This window comes from Mytilus californianus, unplaced genomic scaffold (genome assembly GCF_021869535.1).
Source record: "Mytilus californianus isolate M0D057914Y unplaced genomic scaffold, xbMytCali1.0.p SCAF_9, whole genome shotgun sequence".
Lineage (NCBI taxonomy): Eukaryota > Metazoa > Mollusca > Bivalvia > Mytilida > Mytilidae > Mytilus > Mytilus californianus.
Genome location: NW_026262745.1, coordinates 1,123,373 through 1,141,100, shown reverse-complemented (window position 1 = coordinate 1,141,100; position 17,728 = coordinate 1,123,373). Strand labels below are relative to the sequence as shown.

The window sequence follows — 17,728 nt, the reverse complement described above, 5'->3', positions numbered from 1 at the left end:
GGACGAGAAAGGGTGAGCATGTTCTAACATTTTATAGTGTCTCGAAAGCCATGTACTATAAAAAATAGAAAGCAAAATACTAATTTTTTATTGGAAGAGAATGTGTTTGTTCTAACATTCTCTTACAAGGTAAGAATATTTATGCTGTATTTATATTTTTTTATATATATTGCAGTATCAACACCACAGGAGTGGTTGTTCTGTCAACATTCCGAGAAAATACAAGACGAAATGGTAAGTTATTTTCAAGTGGACTTGTAATTAATTCTATTTTATTTTTCCACAATTAAGTAATTTATAATACCTCAACGAGACAACTACAATGACAACAAAATAATTAAATATCATAAATGCTACATAAAGTATTAAAAAACATATGTCCTAACAATATACATGTGTAGCCTCTCTTATAGATAACCTTTTTAGGTTTCGAGCGATTTAAGGTAGAAGGTATTATAAGGTCACTTTTTGGCCACTTGAATTCAAAAGTCAAAAAGCATTATAAATTAATAAAAGCACATCCTTTCGATATAAAAACAAAGGGAGATTTGGTATGATTGCCAATGAGACAACTCTCCACCAGAGACCATATGGCACAGACATTAACAGCTATAGGTTGCAATTCTGTAAATACTGACAATGCAATTTCCCATAGGAACTCCCTTTGCGGCTAAAAATGTGACACTTTTACTATGAAGTTTCGTGAAAAAAAATATCCCAGAACGGAAAGTTTATATGCACTACTATTTTATTCAAAGGTCAAAATATAGGGCTGTGCGGCATATTTTCAACATTTATATGCCCTGAACTTCTAAGAGTTTAAACTTATACTAAAATTCTATACTACCCTTACCTCCATTTTTGGACCTCATAATAATTAAAATTAAGCCGCTACCATGTTTTTCAATACTGGTTACATTCCCAAGTGATGTCTCTATGAGATGAAACACAGAGATCATCAATGGGAACCAGTACGTTAACAAATTAACATACCTACGAATATTAAATATCTCCCCAAAAGAGGCGTGGTTTGAGAAACAGCTGTATTTACAAAGTGCAACCTATACAAACATTTATTCAAATAGAAAACTCTCTAAAAACACTTTTTCTCACAACAATACTTATTTATCAGAATTATAGCCTTAAAGAAATCACTGCATATACTCTAAGTTTCCTTTTACAGTACATTTTATACCCCTACCCCTGTTTCAATTTTTTAAAGATTTTGAAAACAAGACTCTAAATATTGCCAGCTTACCCTATGTGCATGTTATCTGACATGAACTGTCCAAAACCTGTTTGAAACTATTCTTATAACAAATTGAAAGCATTTTAGAATACTGTAAATGTATTGTTTAGTAGTTAAGCATTCCAACATTCAAGATTATACAAAGTATCCAATCCTGCCTGTGTCTCCAGTCCACATCTTACTGTATGCCTATTTGTCAATGAAAGTTCACAATTTCTGCATCAAATGGTCAGTTTAGAATTCTTGTCACAACAGTATCATGCCTAACCATATATCAACAAAAGTTAGCTAATATATGAACTAGAAGTGTTTAAACAAAGCCATATTTGCAAAAGTTGTATTCATGAAGATATCAGTCTGGTGCATAAATTCACTAAAAGTTTGATTGAAATGACTGCTTACATCTGATTTTTGCATAACTTCCTAGCACAGTTATTGTTTACTTTACAAAAGACCTTTAAATAAAAAAATCACAGCATTTACAAGTTAAATTATCTGTTTTATGACTCAGGGGTAGGCATTTTTCTCTGTTTTTTTGCCCCTGGGGCCTCACATTTCCTAATTGTTTTACCTGTTTCTAGCAATGTGGAATATTTACTACATATTTAGGATAGAACACACTATTGTTAGTTTTATTGAGGTCTTTTTGTAATTCTAGCTTGTACATTTTTATGCAGCAGTCACATAAAAGCACATTTAGGCGTTACGGCTTACTTTTGGGTTATCGACAGGACAAAAACACCCCACCAAAAATATTTAGGAAGGATCAATGAGTTGCAAATACTGCGAAGAGTAAATATAAGCACTTCTAAACAATTTAAATTACAAATAGGCATATATTATTAATTTATTTTGAATTCATGGCTTTAAGTAAACCATGCACACTGTAAACTGTGAATTTATGCTGAGTCATCATAGTTAAGGCCCAGGATTTTCTCAATCTTCATGAAATATTTATAAAACTTCATATTTGAGTTAAATTCTTTAAAATCTCTGAGATAAACCAGATTTTGTTAAATTCTGTATGTTCTATTTTTTAACCCTATATAGGTTGCAATTCTGTAAATACTGACAATGCAATTTCCCATAGGAACTCCCTTTGCGGCTAAAAATGTGACACTTTTACTATGAAGTTTCGTGAAAAAAAATATCCCAGAACGGAAAGTTTATATGCACTACTATTTTATTCAAAGGTCAAAATATAGGGCTGTGCGGCATATTTTCAACATTTATATGCCCTGAACTTCTAAGAGTTTAAACTTATACTAAAATTCTATACTACCCTTACCTCCATTTTTGGACCTCCTAAGAATTAAAATTAAGCCGCTACCATGTTTTTCAATACTGGTTACATTCCCAAGTGATGTCTTTCTGAGATGAAACACAGAGATCACCAATGGGAACCAGTACGTTAACAAATTAACATACCTATGAATATTAAATATCTCCCCAAAAGAGGCGTGGTTTGAGAAACAGCTGTATTTACAAAGTGCAACCTATAGGTGACCGTACGGCCTTAAACGATCAGCAAAGCCCACACCACATAGTCAGCTATAAAAGGCCGAAGTAACAAATGTAAAATAATTTAAACGACAAGACTAACGGCCTGATAAATGTACAACAAAATGAACGAAAAACAAATGTGTAACACAGCAACAAACGACAACCACTGAATAACAGGCTCCTGACTTGGGACAGGCACACACATACATAATGCATAATCGCGGGGTTAAACATGTTAGCGGGATCCCAACCCTCCCTTAACCTGGGACAGTGGTGTAACAGTACAACATAAAAACGGACTATAAAAATCAGTTGAAAAAGACTGAACTCATCAGATCAATACAAATAGAAATACATCTAACAAAAACACAAAGTGGATTTTCATACGACGTAAGTCTGTCGGATGACAGTATTTATATTTTTGAATATTGTCTTCCATATAGGTATTAATATTTCTAACTTCGTTCAATTAATTCAAAACAGCCAGAAATGCTAGATGTTCGAATTTTGACTGTTCTATGTTCCTTTGGAATTTCAACCAAAGATGAAGAACTGGATCTTCCATCACTGTATTGGATACATAAACTACATAAATGTCCTTACAAACAACGGTATATTGCTTGGTCCTCCAAGTGCTCCACGAAACCTCTTTCAAAATTATTAACATCTATTTTATCAGCAATCAAAGCCCGGCTTCAAAGTTATTGTGAAACTGCCTACTCTAGAGGTGTCGTGAATCAGATGTTGATACTAAAAAATTCCAAAGATCTTTTAGAGTACATACAATCTAAGACTCTTTCATCTTGGAATAGTATTAAAACATTTGACTTCTCTACACTTTACACAAGTATTCCCCATTCAAAATTAAAAGTCGAATTGAAAGAGTTAGTATTACTTTGTAACACATAAAAAAGAATGGCCAACGTAGATACAAGTATCTTGTCTAAGAGAGGGATAAATCCTACTTTGTAAAGAATCACTCTGATTCAAACAAAAAATACTCTGAAACTGACATTAGCAAAATGCTTGATTTCTTGATTGACAACATATTTGTTACGTTTGGAGGACGTGTTTTTCAACAGACTGTCGGAAATCCAATGGAACTAATTGTGCCCTCTTCTTGCCGACTTGTTCTTTATTATTATGAGGCTGACTTCATACAGGAACTTCTTGGGAAGAAAGATAAGAAGTTAGCAATATCCTTTATTTTTACTTCCCGCTATATAGATGATGTTCTCTCACTAAATAATTCAAAATTTGGTGACTATGTTGAACAAATCTATATCATCAAACCAGAGATAAAGGATACAACTGATACAGTTAAGTCTGCCTCATATCTTGACTTACATCTAGAAATTGACAATAAGGGTCGGTTGAAAACAAAACTTTGCGACAAAAGAGATGATTTCAGCTTCCTAATTGTGAACTTTCCATTTCTTTGTAGCAACATTCCAGCAGCGCCTGCATACAGAGTATATATCTCCCAATTGATACGATATTCCCGGGCTTGTATTTCCTATCATGATTTTCTTGATAGAGGGTTGCTGCTCACAAGAAAGCTATTAAACCAAGATTTCCAAATAGTGAAGTTGAAATCATCCCTTCGTAAATTTAACGGACGCCATCACGAGTTGGTTGACCGTTATGGAATAACCGTTTCACAGATGATATCGGATATGTTCCTTATGTCGAAACTACAATCCCTTTTCCTTTTCACGAATTTGACCTACCGAATTAGACTATTTAATGGATTTGTAATAACATGAGCAACACGACGGGTGCCATATGTGGAGCAGGATCTGCTTACCCTTTCGGCATACCTGAGATCACCCCAAATTTTTGGTGGGGTTCGTGTTGCTTAGTCTTTAGTTTTCTATGTTGTGTCTGGTGTACTATTGTTTGTCTGTTTGTCTTTTTCTTTTTTAGCCATGGCGTTGTCAGTTTATTTTCGATTTAGGAGTTTGACTGTCCCTTTGGTATCTTTCGCCCCTCTTTTGAGATATAGTCATACACATTTAGGTAGGAGAGACAGCTTTACCCAAAAGGAGATGTTGCCAAAAAATGTTATTTACAAAGTAGATAACATATACATCTATAAAAAAATTTGGGGTCAAGCTGTTGGTGATATGATTTTGACCAAAACAATGCGTAAAATGGCCACTTTAATTCTAATACGTAAATTTGAAATGTTATGATGTCTTATATAGTGACCTTTCTGCACTAAATTGCCCTTTATAGCTTACTATGCGATATTAGTTTTGCTCACTGTCAAATGCTCTCAGAGACCTATACCTCTACGTCATTTGGTATATGATAGAGAGTTGTCTCATTGGCAATCATGCCCAAACTTCTTATTTTTATTTTAGACTGTAATCAAGTCTAAAGTAGGGCAACTGAAAGGGAACTGTAGTACCTATAATAAACAACTACTTAAAAACCAACTTATATAAAGATAATCAAAGAAATATATCAAAGGATACAATGTAGCTAGCCATCTGAAATATTGTGTGTATGTTGTTCACCTATATTCGCCTTTCGGTGGCAGGGGCTATATTGTATGGTTGGCTGTATGTAATTATGCAGTGTTGAATGAAGGTCCCGGGAAAATGTTGACCTATTGACAATGGAAGGACAGACTAGTGTATATCATAAACTTTGTGCAGGATCAATTGAACTCACAAAGATCCAAGGGAAAGAATTACACTCATGCAAAATAAACGTGAAACACTTGAGGACAGATGGAAGAGTCAAAACGCTCCATTTTACACTCAAACATTCGGTTGTTCAAAGTTTGAATAAAAACATGGAATCTTTTTAATATATGACAGTGATATTGCTTTGATAAAAAAAAAATCATAAAAACAACTGGGTCAATAACCAGTATTTATTACAAAATAGTTCCATTTCACTTATGTATATTTTGATATTGATGAGTCTCGCATATAAGGAATTCCTCTTACTTCAACACTTTGGAACTCATACTCTGCTGAAGTTTCATTTATTAAATGCTGCTTTAGTTCAACAAAAATGTCTGCTAATAATCACTCGAACCACCAGGTTCATGATGGCACCGTTATCTGTTAGGGTTCCCACTAGGCACCTTTGAAGCAATTATGTACATGAATATATTTCTCTTAACAATTTTCATATAAATTGCTTAATCCAAGTACATGTATTTAAATTATTCTTCTGACAGGATTTGTAGTGTACTGAAAATAAGAAAATATTTTGGTTATTAGATTTAGTTATATAATTCACTCAAAAAGAATGGTCATTATGATATATTGTATTTCATTGTTATAACCATCTATGACCCCGATATGCTCTGCTCAAGTCATTCTCTTATCTAAAAAAACATAATATAAACATTACTGGAGAGTGCTGACACAGGATAAAATGAATATTCTGTCAAAAAAATGCAGGAAATAATTTTGTACAGATTGAAAATAAATTCGATAAGCATATATTATGGAATTTATTTTAGATTGCAGGATTTATGGAAAATGACCAGTCTGTCAAATAAATATACAGGAAATTATTTCTTTTTTTAAAGAGGATAGTCAGTAAAAATCTTTACCTTGAAATTCACATCTTCATGTATATGTATGTTAAAGCAGTACAAATTGTATATTCATATTTTTTCTTCTTAGATTTCCAATGCTTAAAGCCTGTGATAAAGATTTATAACTGCAATATTTATTAACTACTCGTTTGATATAATTGTGTTTCAATGTATCTAGTAAATTATAGTAAATTTCAAATATGCTGTTATGTTATTCTAATGATAAATTTTATTTTCACATTAGTAAAATGGTCTTCGTTTAATGTTGGAGTGTTCATTATGATTATGATAATCCTGTTTCTGATCGGTAAGTTTTTTTTATGTTAATTGCATTGGGGTTATGATATATAGTTAAAAATATAAAAACAAATCAATTTGAAAGCGTTTTTTAAAATTACTTGATTTCATTTCTTGAATAACGTGAATCATGCCTGGCTCATGTTTCAGTCTTCCGGAATAAACTAATATTTAACAATGAAAATCCCTTAACCGATTTAACCCACTTTGTGACGTGCCCCGTATGACTAATAATTATACCGAGTCTCATGTGACACAGTACTAAATTTTATTCGTCTATCTAGTGACAGATTTGAATTTTTAAGGGTCATTACTATGAAAGAATGAATTTTAAAATCGTTCATTTGTTTCGTTCTAACTAAAAACATTCAATTTAGCCTACTAAATATTTAAGAGATGATACCCAGATTGTTCTTTGTGTTTAAGTTGTGGTTATGATCAACTTGCAGATGTCATGAAAACGATTATTATGAAAAACTGTTATACAATGTATTCTAACGTCAGGTTTAAACTTTCAGGAGGAATTACATTCTGTTGGTTCTTACAAAAACAAACTGAAAATTATGCTGGTAAGTAAAGTTTATATTGCATTTCAATAGATCGTTGCTACATAATGCATGTACTCGTAAAGTATAACAATGTACGTAGTATAAGCAATGTTGCGACGCGCATATCAGCTTCAATGAAAAAGTCTATCAATAATCTGGATCACATAAAAAAAAACTTTACGACAAAAGAGATGATTTCAGCTTCCCAATTGTGAACTTTTCATTTCTATGTAGCAACATTCCAGCAGCGCCTGCATACGGGGTATATATCTCCCAATTGATACGATATTCCCGGGCTTGTATTTCCTATCATGATATCCTTGATAGAGGATTGCTGCTCACAAGGAAGCTATTAAACCAAGAATTCCAAATAGTGAAGTTGAAATCATCACTTCGTAAATTTTATCGACGCCATCACGAGTTGGTTGACCGTTATGGAATAACCGTTTCACAGATGATATCGGATATGTTCCTTATGTCTTAACTGCAATACCCTTCCCTTTTCACGAATGTGACCTACCGAATTAGACTATTTACCGGATTTGTAATAACATAAGCAACAAGACGGTTGCCACATGTGGAGCAGGATCTGCTTACACTTCCGGTGCACCTGAGATCACCCCCAGTGTTTGGTGGTGTTCGTGTTGCTTAGTCTTTAGTTTTCTATGTTGTGTCATCCGTACTATTATTTGTCTGTTTGTCTTTTTATTTTTGGCCATGGCGTTGTTGGTTTGTTTTCCATCTATGAGTTAGACTGTCCCTCTGGTATCGTTCGTCCCTCTTTTATTATAATTAATGCAAGAGAAAATCGTGATGTGCATAGAATTGGGTTATATACTTAGAAAATAGTTCGAGTGTGCCGTATTATGCAAATTACGGATAACTTTCAATAAGATTAATAATTATTCAAAGGAAATTTCAGTACAGAAATCTAAGAGTGCATGCGATTTTCTTTTTATGCCCCCGCAACTGAAAGTTGGGGGGCATATTGTTTTACCCCTGTCCGTCCGTCCTTCCGTCTGTCCGTCCTTCTGTCCTTCCGTCCGTCCGTCCGTCCCATTAATGGTATACAGTCATTCCGCATAACTTCTCCTAAAGTTTGAATCCTAGGAAGTTTCGACTTTGCTGTCTGTTTGTAAATATATTAAAGATATGCATGTGGTCAGGGTTTTGATTTTTATTAATATTTACTCTTTTGGGAGATAGTTGAACATCGTCATTTTTGGAGTATATACTTGCATAAGAGGTGCATAGCATTTCCGGATAACTTCTACAGTTTGAATGCTAGGAACTTTTCACTTTGCTGGCTGTTTGAACATATATTGAAGGTGTGCATTTGGTCAGGGTTTTGATTTTTATTAATAATTGCTCTTTTTGGAGAAAGTTGAACTTTGTCATTTTTGGAGTATTTATTTGTAAAAGAGGTACAGTACTGACTTAATCAGTATTATAATGAAACTGTACTGAAGAAATCCGTACTGAAACATTACTGACGAAATCCGTACTGAAATATTACTGACGAAATCAGTACTGAAACATTACTGACGAAATCAGTACTGAAACAATACTGACGAAATCAGTATTGAAACAGTACTGAAAAAATCAGTACTGAATTTATAGAATTAGTAATTGTAACGTTTTTGTATAATAATAAACAGTACTGAATTAATAGAAAGTATAACATTACAAGTTTTCAGTCTTGCCGAACAGTACTGATATGTACGAAGGTAGAAATGTACTTTGTCTTGTTTTTAAATATTTTTCCATGATTTAAATCCAATACCTGTATATATAAAGTAACTTCTTAATGGTGCAAAAGTTTGCGTAGAACGACGAACAACAACAAAAGATTTAGACACTTTTTATAATTATGCTCCACAAACGATACATATAGATTATAACATGGCATTTTTCATATCAGACCCCTTATCAGCCCTAGGTCATGATATCAGCAAGAGAGCCGATAGGCTCGGGGGATGTTTTTGACCATGGGCTGATAAGGGGTCTGATATGAAAAATGACATGTTATGTTCTTTTTATCATATCCTTCAGCAGAAGACATACAGACAAAAACTATTTTTAAAACTTTGAAAAAATGCATTTGTTCTAATATTTGTTTAATTTGCTTTATTTAATAATATATTTTCCTGATACTAATATTTTTAATGCAACTCTTTTATGTTTGACATAAAAAAAAACGTACCATTGAGATGTATATTCTGAAATTTGCCGAATGACGTCGAAATTTCATTACAGAAAAGCATGCGATAATAACCGGAAGCAGGTGATATAAAACGGAAGCAGTAAATAACAAAAGTCATATCACACGGCTAAAGCAATTCTTCAAATTAAATAAATAGTTTATGTTCAAATTAGTTTTATCATGGGGTACAATTATACCATTATTTTCTATAAGTATATGATAAAGTGAAATAAAGTACAATCCAATCTAAATCAATTTGAATGTTGATATAAAATATAATCTATTTTAAGAGTTAGAACTTCCAGAACCAATAGTAACTGTTGGACCAAGTCGTCCTATTGTCAAAGCAGGAACAGCTACAACTGAAATCAATGAATCAAAACCCGCCAACAACGACCAATACATACACACCGAAATTAGCGAAAATAGCGTAAGCTCAACGAAAAGATGTTTTGCAGACATTAAAGTAATAGGATGTAAGTATAATAATTGTAGATTTTTAGAATCTGTCGTGTTTATTCTACATGCTGAATTCTACATATATATCTGTCTTTCAACTGTAAAAAGTAAACAGGTTCGCTTGTTAGTTAACTCAATGGTCAATTCGGGTATAGAAAACTGGTCACCTGGACATCAACCATCCATCATACTATTATCCTGGGGCTGCCCAGATTTTTTGATCTTCAAATTGATCAATGAACTTGGCGGAACTTGCATTTTATTATATTATTGTAATTTGATTTGTCCATTTGTTCTCTATCTGAATATGCATGAAATGTTTGCCACATTACGGTAAGTGAGCAAAATCAATCAATAAATTGTTTGTTAGTTTCAGAAACTTGCTGAACGTACTGAAAAAATTGTATACTGATTGTCAAATTGATCAGAAAAATTTATAACATGTTCAGAATGAGATGAAAATATGTTCTGACAAAGATACCAGTGACAGAAATTTTGAGCTTGGTGATAAAATACTTTGAATTGTTGCCAGTCCCTTGGCATCCGTTACAGGCTTTATATGATGGTCCTTATGAAATAGAGAATAAAAGCAATGATTTGAATTATATTGTAAAAACTCCAGGTCGGTAAAAACAAAATAGAGTGTGTCACATTAATTAACTTTGATAGCAGGAAAGAACTGAAGTTTTTGGTACCAATTTTTACATTGCCATATTTACCACATTTAACAATTTTGAATTACAGACCAAAGTTGCAGAATCCTCAGTGTTTGTTCTTTCTTTTGTGCTATTAAAATAGAATTCCAAAAACAGGTTTTATTTTGTTTTTCCCTATTGCCAAACATATTTTTTTTTTGTCTCGTTTCTGTTATTTTTTACTAAAGATAGAACTTTGAGTCGTCTTTAAACATTTCTAATTAAGTAACCTATTATGAAAAATGAAATAATATATTATTATACTTATTTATATAATGTTGATAACACCTCACAGTAACTCATAAGACATATATTGAAGAAGAGGTTGTGATGGATAAATTTTCGTCACACAGTTCATAATGTTTTGACACACATGTATTTTGATTTGAGCGTTCCTAGTGATGGTAAATCCAGAAAACCGACTCAAACGCATGAATAATATAAAAGAGTTGTTTTCATTTTCAATCATTTGGTAAAAACTGAGACTTTGAGAAAATGACATGGTCTGAATTAAATTAAAGGAAAATTAGAACCTCCCATTTTCTTGAAAAATACATTAGTTATCCTTTTGTTCTATTTTTTCAGCTCTGCCCGTTATCTTTCCGGCTTCAGTCACGTATACCATGGACATTGGACATACTGTTAGTATCGTATACTTGATAGTATCGGACCTGGATACACAGATATCCCTCAAAAGAAAAAGTAATGTTGGTGACAAATTTTTTGTTTGCTGTCCTATGAAAACAGAGACATTAGAATATGCAGATGGCAAGTTCAAGTATTTTGTGAAAATTTGCTCTCTGAAAACGAATAAACCGGGAATTTATTTTTGTGATGCAACTAATGTAGTTGGAACTAGATCCAGTAAACAACAAATTACAGTTACGTATACTAGTGGTAAGTTCTTTTATATTGATAATTGCATTTTATGACACATCATTTTAATCAAAATGTCTAAGAAATTACTTAAAAATCTAAAGAAATCAATCATGCACAGATTTTGAACAAGCACTTGATGAAAGATTTTGTACCTAGACATATGTGTTACATTTAGCGCTGTCTAAACGAAAGATGTCAGTGAAATAAATGGTTAGTTGAGAACAATGAATAAGTGACTCTAATTGCGATTAAAGTCAAGTTGCAAGTATGTTGTTTATCATCACAATACCGGATAGAGTGAGTTTGAAACCACCATTATATATTTTAAGTTCTGTTTGGAAAAATGTTAGCACGTGAGTTTTGTGTTACTTCATGAATCATATCTATGGAGATGCTTTAAAAACTGTGACATTGATAATTTAAATATGTTCATGCATGTTGCATATTGATAAAAGCAGTCTAGAAAATTATGTGAAAAAAGCAGTTATACATACTTTTTTTTCTAAATGTCTTAAAATATTGTGTTGATGTGTAGTATGGTAGTCTACTATGACGAGTAACAGATCAGGATTACGTTTGGTCTGCTCGGCTGGTTTTTGCAGAAATTACGGGCTTTGGACCATAAACATTATGTTATAGGAGACAAGTTTTCTAAATGCCTTCACATATTGAGCGGAATTTTAGTATGTGAGTTAAACGATGAGTTACATATCTAGTTTACGTTTGGATCCACGCCGCTGATTCTTTTCAAAATAACGGGCTTTGGACTATGTAAATTTAGTGAAAATGAACGAGTTTAAACATATTTTTTTTCTAGACGACTCAATATTGAGCTAATTTTTAGTATGTGAGTCTACTATGATGAATAATAGATCGAGTTAACTTTTTGATCTGCTCCAGTAATTTGTGCTGAAATTACGAGCTTTAGCCTTTGAAAATTTCGTGAAAATAACAGTAATAAGGACTTTCATTCCCAAATTCCTACTCCTAAAAATGTCTTCAAGCTTTTTTATGCGAGTGGGAACAAATGTTTTGGTAAAACTTTTCTTCGAAAGACGCCCAAACCAAAATTATCTAACTTGTATCGGAAAGACACTATAATGGTTGTCAATACAATGGAACGTTAAGCGACTGTCATATAACTGAGAGATTAAGCAAGCTATAAATCAAGGTTAAATCCACTTTTTTCTACAAATGAAATGACTGTACCAGGTCAAGAATATGACAGTTGTTTTCCATTCGTTTTATATGCTTTTGATTTTGCCATTTGATAATGGGTTTTCCGTTTTTAATTTTCCTAGAGTTCTGTATCTCTTTTATTTTACTTTTTACTCAAGATAGAAATTTTGATTCTTCTTATTCATTTGTTATTTTCATAAATACAAAAAAGAACCTGATGTTCAGTAGTTGTCGTTTGTTGATGTAGTTCATGAGTGCTTCTCGTTTCTCGTTTTATATAGATTAGACCGTTGGTTTTACCGTTTGAATTGTTCTACACTAGTAATTTTTTGGGCCTTTTATAGCTTACTGTTCGGTGCGAGCCGAGCAAAGGCTCCGTGTTGAAGACCGTACTTTGACCTATAATGTTTTTTCTTTAAGAAATTGTGACTTGGATGGGGAGTTGTCTCATTGGCACTCATACCACATCTTTTTATATCTAAAACATTGTGAATATCTTTCAAAATTAAAGTTTTGAGAGGTCTTTAACCATTTCTAATTTAGTTACCTATTTAGAAAAGTAAACAAATGTTGATAACAACTCACAGTACTCATAAGACATGTATTAAAAAAGAGGTTATGATAAATAAATTTTTGTCACACAGCTCATAATGTTTCGACACACGCATTTAGAAAAAGACATGGTCTGAAATAAATAAATTAAAAGATTGGAACCTCCCATTTTCTTGAAAAAGCCATTGGTTATCTTTTGTTCTATTTTTTCAGCTCTGCCCGTTATCTTTCCGGCTTCAATCACGTATACCTTGGACATTGGACATACTGTTAGTATTGTATACTTGATAGTATCGGACCTTGATACACAGATAGTCCTCAAAAGAAAAAATAATGTTGGTGAAAAGTTTGTTGTGTGTTGTCCTGTGAAAACAGACACATTGGAATATGTAGATGGCAACTTCAAAAAGTATTTTCTGACCATTTGCTCTCTTAAAACGAATAAACCGGGAATTTATTTTTGTGATGCAACTAACGTAGTTGGGACTAGAACCAGTAAACAACAAATTACAGTTACGTATGCTAATGGTAAGTTCTGTACTATTTATAATTTCATTGTACAACACATCATTTTAATCCAAATGTTTGAACAATTAATAAAAAATCAAAAGAAATCAATCATTCACAGATTTTGAACAAGAACTTGATAAAATATTTTGTACCTAGACATATTTGTTACATTTAGCGCTGTCTAAATGAAAGTGTCAGTGAAATAAATGGTTACAAAAAAAATGTAGTTGAGAACAATGACTAAGTGACTCTTATTGCGATTAAAGTTAACAGGCAAGTATGTTGTTTATCATCACAATACTGCATAAAGTGAGTTTGAAACCACCATTATATATTTTAGATTCTGTTTTACCGTGTTAATAGAAAAATGCAAGCACGTGAGTTTTGTGGTACTTCAGAATCACATCTAGGGGTAGTCCAAATAAGTATGACGTCTTGAAAGGCTATTATACGTTTTTGCTTTGACGCCTTGATGCTTTCAAAACTTGTTACATTGATAGTGTAAAAATTTTTAATCTATTTCGAATATTGATTAATTTAAAACAATCTGGATTTTTTTTAACACATACATCATTATTTTTCATAAATCAATTTTCAGAGTGTTCCTGATAACCAATTCTATGTACGCTCAACTTTGCCCGAAGGGCAAGGGTAGTATTTATAATATAACATTAATTTATATTAACAGAAAAATGTCCAATAAAATCAAATTGATAAACTTTGAAAATCAAATAACAGCTACAAAAAAAAATCATAAAAGCTTAGTTACTTATGTATTTGTGTTGAGTTATTTACACCCGCTTACATGCAAATCCCTATCGGTATGGCACTAGATTTTAAAAGGCTAGTTCCCAGACTTGGGACAGGCGAATAAATGCAGCGGGGTTAAACATGTTATGTTAGATCTCAACCCACACCCTATACCTCTAGCCAATGGGGGAAAGCAATTTAAACACACAGCAATACACATAGTATAACTCATTTTAAAAGAACTCCGAGTCCGTTGTTAAAAAAGATAACAGAAGAAACTAATCAAAAACAAAAACAAAAAACAAAAACATTGTTTATTTAATATCATTAGAAAACTAATTCTGGGAGATCTTTCACACAAATGTTTGTCTGTAGCATTTATTAATTTAATACCGCTCGTTTATCTTCATTATCCCGTGTACATTACAATTAAATTACGCTATTTGTTTTCGTTATGTAATACAACGGTCCGATTACACACAAGGACGTCATTCGGTACCCAGAGGATATAAAGACAAAACATCTTGCCATATACATGTACTAATGTTGAGTTCTAAAATTTTGTTAATCCCCTTTACATTTTCATGTTCATGTCCAAAGTCAGGAAACTTGTCAATGGTGTTGTTTTCTTAATAAGGTTTTCTCGCCACTATGGTACAAACTTACTGAATACATGTACTAATTCATTATTTTAATATCTGCCTTTTTTCGGAAATTTTCCACAAGAATGTATGCCGAGACATATCAAATTGAACTTCTGTATCACGTATCGGACAAACATAACCTACATGTACCATGTACTTATAACTAAACATGGCAGACTGAATTGTCTTTTCGTGTGGAAATATGTTGTCGAAAGTCGAGAACCTTGTAGAGGATTAAAAACAAAAAACGTAACAGGTAGTGAAAAACCAAAGGGCATTACATGTGTCATTGTTCATGGTAGTACTTCATTCCATTTTGACGGAAACAAATAGACGATTCAAAATTAGACACAACTCCAAGAGTTTGAACTAACCCTGTAAAACGTGAAATGTAGAAAATAGTCAGACTGTAGCACCTTACAGAATGTCTTCACAATTTTTTCGACACCAGACCTTCACAAATATAAAAGATTAAAGGTCAAGGTACCTTGCACTTCCCATCTTAATCCTTGCTATAGGATAGAATCGGCGGCTACCGTAACGCGTTATAGTAAGATAAAAAGTAAATTTTAGAATATATTTGGGACATCAAGGGGGAACTTTGTTAAGTTTCGACCCTCATTGGTAGTTAAGGTCGTTAAACACCCCCTAGTAGTATGAAAAACTGATAACTGTATATTTCAGAAACATTCATGGCAGTCGTATATTTTGTAATTTCGATTCTCAAATGACAAATACGGTAAACTGTCAACCATGAAAGCCCTATACACACGATACTGATTTCGCTGTTTCGATTCACCCCGTATAATAATATTAATAATATCATATAATTTAATAATAAATAATAAAACTCTCAACACGCACTTAAAATGTCCTTTAAATATTATTCTATTATATTGTGAGGCGTATAAGAAGCCTGAAACTATCAGTGTTTACATTTGACGCAGGAGGCATACACATGACGTCACCTTGTTTAGTTGCCAAAGACGATGACGTCATTTCGCTTTCTATGAAATTTTACACCGAAGATATATCTGAAATGGACTGATTTGTTTATTTTGCATTGGACCAGAGATGATCGCATTGTATTTGAAGCTTGGCAGACGTAAAACTTGGGTTTTACTGTCGAAAATTGAGTTAACCTGTTCGTATAATTAAGGTGGACGAAACGCAGAACAGCCACTTTTGTTTATTTATGTGTCTGCGCTAAAAGTAGATATACTGTGATTTTACTGGATGATAAATAGGGTGTCATATTAGAATGTCGAACACCCATCTTCCGTGGGGTTGAACGAATATATGTGTTTGTGTATGATTTTTAACAATGGCTTTTTTTGCAAATGATGTTTTCATTGTATATTTATTCAATGCAATAGACACAATTTGTAAACAATCATATCACAAATATCAAATAATAGTGTTTTGATAATATTACTAATCCTTATGTAGTATAGGTATTATTTCTGGATGTTTTAATTTGTATTTTCTAGAAATAATGGCATCACTGGATATTGGATCCACGACTTCAAACGTTGCGTTCATCTGTACCGAAGAATACCTCCATGACGAGAGGAAAATATACACGACTCGTATGCATACTGGTGAAAAGATGATACAGCCTACATGCTTGTTAATAAAGAATGCGAACCAAAAAACACTGTTTGGGAATGATGCTAAAACGGAATATGAAGATTGCCTGACATGGGACGACTCTACGAACAATTCATTTTTTGAAGGATTTAGAGCCAAGTTGTGTAAACAAAAGGTAATGATAGGATTTTGACGTATTTTGCAATTAACTTTCATGGTAAATATAGTTTGAAAACCAACTTGGTCGTCTATACAAATTGAGTTGATTTCTTCACGCTGTGCTACATCGAATGTTCTTGTGATACTTATATGCATTTTAAAATATTGCTTGAAATAGGAATCCTCTTGATTTGATATTTATAATTGTATAGACATGTTTATCTTTTAATATCATTTAATCAGTACAAATTCATTAAACCATATTTTACATGAAAGTAGTTTATGATGTCTCTTCGTACTTAATGAAATAATAAACAAAAAGGTTAAAAATGGCTAATTGTCAAATCCATGTAATGCTATATTATATTTCAAAACAATTCTAGAGGAGATCTAAAAAATGAAAACAAGATGGCTGACATAACCTGAAAAACACTTAATTTGTCATAGTGATGGTAATGGTAGATCAATTATTCCTTGCTGGTCGTCAAGTTGTTTCTTGTATTTTCTTGAAGAAAACAAATTAACATTTAAGTAAGTTTTGCAGGAATATCTAGGGATAGTTTTTCCAATGATTATTTGTGTTGTTTTGGAATGCTGTCTCATTGACGTTCATACAATAGCGCATAATACACTAGTATTCCATTTTTTTTAGTAAAATTACAATAACACTTAAGTCATTGGTAAGTGAAATAAATATTGCATTGCTCCTTTATGCATGTGATACATCATTACATTGTAATTACTTCCCATTAAGTGTGCTTATATACCTTTTCTATTTCGATTGGCTTATTTTCTGATATTTTAATTAATGCCCATTTCATATATTATTACATACAAATTGATATGATCATGTATTATTTTTCATAATTAGCTTCTCGTTGAAATTATGATAACATTTTTTTTATATTTGTATGCCACTCTGAGTCTGAAAATCGTCAATTTTCTCCCA

At 32.5% G+C, this 17,728-nt stretch overlaps 1 protein-coding gene across 3 annotated transcripts in view; it reads left to right on the top strand.

Moving 5' to 3' along the window:
- LOC127716128 (heat shock 70 kDa protein 12A-like) overlaps positions 1-17,728 on the top strand; it is a 44,942-nt gene that overhangs the window by 21,748 nt on the left and 5,466 nt on the right. For 2 of the 3 annotated variants that reach the window (XM_052222224.1, XM_052222225.1), the window contains exons 6-12: positions 176-234; positions 6,559-6,621; positions 7,130-7,180; positions 9,653-9,838; positions 11,102-11,413; positions 13,340-13,654; positions 16,521-16,795. In XM_052222224.1, coding sequence (XP_052078184.1) covers positions 176-234; positions 6,559-6,621; positions 7,130-7,180; positions 9,653-9,838; positions 11,102-11,413; positions 13,340-13,654; positions 16,521-16,795 — 1,261 coding nt within the window. The remainder of the gene's footprint in view (positions 1-175; positions 235-6,558; positions 6,622-7,129; positions 7,181-9,652; positions 9,839-11,101; positions 11,414-13,339; positions 13,655-16,520; positions 16,796-17,728) is intronic. The other variant, XM_052222226.1, reaches the window with a different exon arrangement.